The sequence below is a fragment of the Cherax quadricarinatus genome, chromosome 76 (assembly GCF_038502225.1).
Source record: "Cherax quadricarinatus isolate ZL_2023a chromosome 76, ASM3850222v1, whole genome shotgun sequence".
Taxonomy (NCBI): domain Eukaryota; kingdom Metazoa; phylum Arthropoda; class Malacostraca; order Decapoda; family Parastacidae; genus Cherax; species Cherax quadricarinatus.
Genome location: NC_091367.1, coordinates 17,006,420 through 17,012,703, shown reverse-complemented (window position 1 = coordinate 17,012,703; position 6,284 = coordinate 17,006,420). Strand labels below are relative to the sequence as shown.

The following is a 6,284-nucleotide window of genomic DNA, read 5'->3' as shown; positions in this document are numbered from 1 at the left end:
GGTACAGTAGGGGTGGGTTGAGGTACAGTACGCGTGGGTTGTGGTACAGTAGGCATGGGTTGTGGTACAGTAGGCGTGGGTTGTGGTACAGTAGAGGTGGGTTGTGGTACAGTAGGCGTGGGTTGTGGTACAGTAGGCGTGGGTTGTGGTACAGTAGGCGTGGGTTGTGGTACAGTAGGCGTGGGTTGTGGTACAGTAGGGGTGGGTTGTGGTACAGTAGGGGTGGGTTGTGGTTCAGTAGGCATGGGTTGTGGTACAGTAGGCATGGGTTGTGGTACAGTAGGCGTGGGTTGTGGTACAGTAGGGGTGGGTTGAGGTACAGTAGGCGTGGGTTGTGGTACAGTAGGCGTGGGTTGTGGTACAGTCGGGGTGGGTTGTGGTACAGTAGGCGTGGGTTGTGGTTCAGTAGGCGTGGGTTGAGGTACAGTAGGCGTGGGTTGTGGTACAGTAGGCGTGGGTTGTGGTACAGTAGGGGTGGGTTGTGGTACAGTAGGGGTGGGTTGTGGTTCAGTAGGCGTGGGTTGTGGTACAGTAGGCGTGGGTTGTGGTACAGTAGGCGTGGGTTGTGGTACAGTAGGCGTGGGTTGTGGTACAGTAGGCGTGGGTTGTGGTACAGTAGGGGTGGGTTGTGGTACAGTAGGCGTGGGTTGTGGTTCAGTAGGCGTGGGTTGAGGTACAGTAGGCGTGGGTTGTGGTACAGTAGGCGTGGGTTGTGGTACAGTAGGGGTGGGTTGTGGTACAGTAGGGGTGGGTTGTGGTACAGTAGGCGTGGGTTGTGGTACAGTAGGGGTGGGTTGTGGTACAGTAGGCGTGGGTTGAGGTACACTAGGCTTGGGTGGAGTTAACCAAGGCGTGGGTGGTGGTGGCGCAGTGGGTGGAAGTAACAATGTAGGAAGTTTGAGTTCTTGATGATAGTGATGACCACTAACATGACTCTGATGGTTGTGTTGACAGGTGGAGTGTCATGTCTGAAGGAGTGGTGTTGCAGCGAGCGTGGGTGGTGATGATGACGGTGGTGGTGGTGGTGATGCTGCTGGTGGTGACTGCATCTGTGGCCGCCCCTCTACAAGACAACAAGACTCAAAGTAAGGCAATACCGGTATCTGTTCCCGTTTTGTTGCTGTTCTAGCACAGTCTTAATCTTCTCTTGTTCCGAACTGAGTTGTTCTTCACCTGCTCTTCTACCAATTGTTCCTATAATGTTATTGCTTTGTTCTCTTAGTTTTTCACTGCTCTCTTAGGATATTCTTCACTTATTGTTCTGTTATTTTATTCTTCTATTATGTGTTACTTTTATGTTATTGTTCCCTAACGCGTTACGCCCTCTTCTTCGTGATTATTGACTCGATCACTTTGCACTCAGCTCACACACTGAGGTCTGGGGTTCGAATCTCCTCCAGTACGGCTGGAAAACATTAGGGACGTGTTTCCATTAGACACCTGCTGTCCCTGTCCCTGTTCACCCATCAGTTTAAAATGGGTACCTGGGTGTTAGTCGACTGGTGTAGGTCACATCCTGGGACAAAACTGACCTAATTTGCATTAAATTTTCTGCATAACAAGGGGCTTTCTATATAGTAGTATGTCATTGATGTCAGTTAGGCCTGTATACCCTGTACATGTACTTGAAATAATTAAAGATATTTATTATAATTATTATTATTATTAAGGTTTCTTGTCTATCTCATAATGAGGCAGAGAAAACAGAGTTTGCCATACCTGAGAGGTGAAGAGATTACATGTAGAAGGTCGTTGATGGGTTTGGTTAACAATGTTACGGTGAAGGAGGGTGTAAAGGTGCCAAGACTAAGCTAAGGTGCAGTACCTGATTAGGTATTAGGCTTCAGGTTCGAAATGTTGGTGGGAGAAAGTATTCAGTATCACACAGTGCTAGTAAATATGACGCAAGAAAACATGGTTGAAGGCAGCAATCCCTAGATCTTACACCTTGTGATACCCTCGTTACGCCAGATATTTAACGCTTCGTTTGTTGGAAACGAACATGGCAAAAAATGGTAATCCAGGCTCCTGCCTGAGCTTTAAAAAATAAAGCCATCCCACCGGGGGCTTTACAAACAAAAATATAGAAAACGAACGATGGAGGAGGATGTATCCTCTTGAATGAACTACAACAAAAAGCGTTGGTTAAGAGTATTGAAACTTACTGTAGAGTTGTGTTCTCCAGGTCCTGTATGTTTGTAACCACAATCATCTTGAGCAACTCCGACTGTTGATAAATTAGACACATGTGCAACTCTTGGGTATCTTTATTGAGGAAACGTTTCGCCACACAGTAGCTTCATCAGTCCATACAAAGGAGAATCTTGAAGAACAGGAGGAGAATGAGGTAATCAGTCCCTCAACCTTGAGTCGATGTGGTCAGTCCATCAATCTTGAATAGAATACGGCATACGTGCTGAGAACCATTCATCTACAAACTCCGACTACTTATCCACCGAAGTACAGAATTAACATACGAGTTTATTCTTACAATTTTGTTAATAAATCTTCATCTATAACCTTATCTGGGAAAGGAAAAGCTCACCTATTATGAGATGTTATGAAACCCATTTAAAAGAAAAAAATACAGCTCCTCATTCTTTTATTATGGATGGGTTGCATGCAGCCGAGACTATTGAACTTATAATAGGGGGAACTGAGTTTCCTGCTTTGAGAGTCTTGATTAGTCGATAAAGATTCGGTAGAGTTACTGACTTAACAATAACGTTTTAATATTAAGTCGTTTAATGAAGTGACAACTGACCTGGTCAACTTGGGTACTTAGTGAGCTGTTAGTACGTTTCATTATCACTCAATAAATGGTTCATCTTGTCAGAATATTAAACCTCATCTTAAATGACAAACGAGTTAGATTTACCGGCTTTTGTCAGATGCAATGTCTGATCGTTACTGAGTTCTTGGTATACGTCGATAATTCGTAGAGAGCAGTTGGGAAGCACAGGACGGAGTAAGGTACCATAGACCATCCCTTGACAGATATTAAATGCTTCAGGTGTCAGGTCACCGTGTTTTTTAACAGAAAAAGAAAGACTTAGCTGGGTATACATAATTAACATTCCTAGTTGTGGGTGAGAAGTGTTACACATAGCAGCATGTATGGGTTGCTGAGGACAATCAAGTCATTCCTAGTAACAGAAGACATTCTGACTCCTTGACATATTTAGGAATACAGTCACAATTACAATATTTAGGATGTGTTAACAAGCCTCTGTATGGAGCAGGGAAAGTCAGTATGATAGTAGTAAGTACAAATGTAACCATGATAGTAGTAGGTAAATATGCAGTGATCAATGCATAGAATCTGGTAATTTCTGGAGCAATCTCTGAAGTATGGTAGTGTTGGGTGAGACAACAAGAACATCTGATTTATATATTTATATAAAGTTAAATAAAACCTGAGAGTGTGGCTGTGTTATCCGCTTAGGTAACATGATTTCATATAGCAATAGGTTGGTTGATAGCGATTAGAAGCGGTTTTGAACTGATTATCACTTTTGTCTATTATTCCGTTACTTGCATCCAGTAAACCTCGGAGTTTTTCTCCTCTTATCCCAAAAGGGGAAGGTAGAGGAGACGAGAGTTGTGGGTGACTAGTAGGTGACCCTAGAGTGGTTTGGGTCAACGCTGACACGCTTCTATCTTGCCTTTCAGAGAATTTTCCCCTCCTATTTCTTGCTAGACTTGCAACATGCATAGCTTCTCTGGACGCAAGAGAGTGAGAAAGATCTTGAGTTAAAGATTTCCATTACTTAGTGACTTGTTCTGCATATAAAAGTGTGTGTGTGTGTGTCGAAAAAAACTTGCGATTTTGGCTTAAATAGCAACGCTCTTCTTGCCGAATAAGGCAAGCTAAAATTTGTGTATGCAATAATTTCGCAAAAATCATTCTGAACCTAAAGAAAAAAAAATATTTCATTGTGTTTGTTTATTATTAAATTACTGTAAATTTGTCTAAAATATATTTAGTTGGATTAGGTTAAATTAAATTGCGCTTGTTATAATAAAGTTAGGTAAATTTTCTAAAGTTGTTTAGGTACAAAATCATTAATTTTTACATTAACATAAATTAAAAAAATATATATATAATTAAACGTATAAGAGTAAAATTATGAATGGACTTAATTTTAAATGAGTTCTCACTGATTGATCAGTTTTACCTATTCGGCACCTCACTTGAGGGGATCCCAGAATTCTGGAGAAAGCTGTATATTGTCAAGTAATTATGTATCTTAATGAGGAAAAATTCTCCATAGTTTCTAATAAGGTTTCAGGAGATCTTATTCGATCGACACCACCTAACTTAATTTTATGGACAACCTGAGAGCTCAAATGTCGTTACTGAATCTAATATGTATGGTGACTAGACTTGCAAAAAGGATTTTATACAGTTTGCCATAATATATTATGTAAGAAGCTGCAAGATATAGCCTTGCAGTTTCTGGCTTAAGTGCTACCTGAGTAACATGAAAGAAATTAAAATGATCAGTAACACAGAATCAAAACCCCTGTGACAGCATGTGGTAGTATTCTGGATACTCCTGCTTGAAAAGTAAACTGGAAAGGTAAATACTTTTAATGTCCGGTATAATGGGTAACCCATCACTTCAATATCTTTGACCTAAGCATGTCAGGAGAACTAATAGTGAATAGTATAGTAGACCAGCAATCCTTAAACACCAGGTGCTCAGCAGTACTGAACGTGTTTTCCCTGATGCAAGGACATCCGTGGTCGTGGAGCCTCAGAGACTAATTTTAACCTCATTCTGTTTGATCTACAAGCCTTCACGAATAGTCTATATATTAATGAAATCACGAAACAAGTGATTTTGGATCATTAACAGAAATGCGCCTTCACCAGGATTGTTTGTCTAGTGGAGAGTGATGCGTACTTTGTTCAGTTCTCATAGGGCCGGGCATGGGAATTCAGGATCGAGTCCTGGCAAAGCCACAATTCTGTTATTTCAGGAGCTGGAGGAGATTCATAATCCTTGATGTGTTGTATGATGTGCCAATGTATTAATGTTTGTGTGTTTTTTTGTAAATGTATTCTGTCTATAAATAAAGTTTATATATATATATATATATATATATATATATATATATATATATATATATATATATATATATATATATATATATATATATATATAGTAGGTTGGTAGACAGCAACCACCCAGGGAAGTACTACCGTCCTGCCAGATGACTGTGAAACAAAAACCTGTAACTGTTTTGCATGATGGTAGGATTGCTGGTTTCTTTTTCTGTCTCATAAACACGCTAGATAACAGGGATATCTTGCTACTCCTACTTACACTTTGGTCACACTTCACAGACACGCACATGCATATATATATACATACATCTAGGTTTTTCTCCTTTTTCTAAATAGCTCTTGTTCTTCTTTATTTCTTCTATTGTCCATGGGGAAGTGGAAAAGAATCTTTCCTCCGTAAGCCATACGTGTCGTATGAGGCGACTAAAATGCCGGGAGCAATGGGCTAGTAACCCCTTCTCCTGTAGACACTTACTAAAAAAGAGAAGAAGAAAAACTTTATAAAACTGGGATGCTTAAATGTGCGTGGATGTAGTGCGGATGACAAGAAACAGATGATTGCTGATGTTATGAATGAAAAGAAGTTGGATGTCCTGGCCCTAAGCGAAACAAAGCTGAAGGGGGTAGGAGAGTTTCAGTGGGGGGAAATAAATGGGATTAAATCTGGAGTATCTGAGAGAGTTAGAGCAAAGGAAGGGGTAGCAGTAATGTTAAATGATCAGTTATGGAAGGAGAAAAGAGAATATGAATGTGTAAATTCTAGAATTATGTGGATTAAAGTAAAGGTTGGATGCGAGAAGTGGGTCATAATAAGCGTGTATGCACCTGGAGAAGAGAGGAATGCAGAGGAAAGAGAGAGATTTTGGGAGATGTTAAGTGAATGTATAGGAGCCTTTGAACCAAGTGAGAGAGTAATTGTGGTAGGGGACCTGAATGCTAAAGTAGGAGAAACTTTTAGAGAGGGTGTGGTAGGTAAGTTTGGGGTGCCAGGTGTAAATGATAATGGGAGCCCTTTGATTGAACTTTGTATAGAAAGGGGTTTAGTTATAGGTAATACATATTTTAAGAAAAAGAGGATAAATAAGTATACAAGATATGATGTAGGGCGAGATGACAGTAGTTTGTTGGATTATGTATTGGTAGATAAAAGACTGTTGAGTAGACTTCAGGATGTACATGTTTATAGAGGGGTCACAGATATATCAGATCA

At 40.5% G+C, this 6,284-nt stretch overlaps 1 protein-coding gene across 1 annotated transcript in view; it reads left to right on the top strand.

Moving 5' to 3' along the window:
• Positions 1-958: 958 nt before the first annotated feature.
• The window catches only part of LOC128703717 (uncharacterized), a gene marked incomplete in the record, with an annotated part of 455,126 nt that continues 449,800 nt past the window's right edge, over positions 959-6,284 (top strand). The window contains 1 exon segment of the mRNA XM_070101333.1: positions 959-1,085. Coding sequence (XP_069957434.1) covers positions 965-1,085 — 121 coding nt within the window.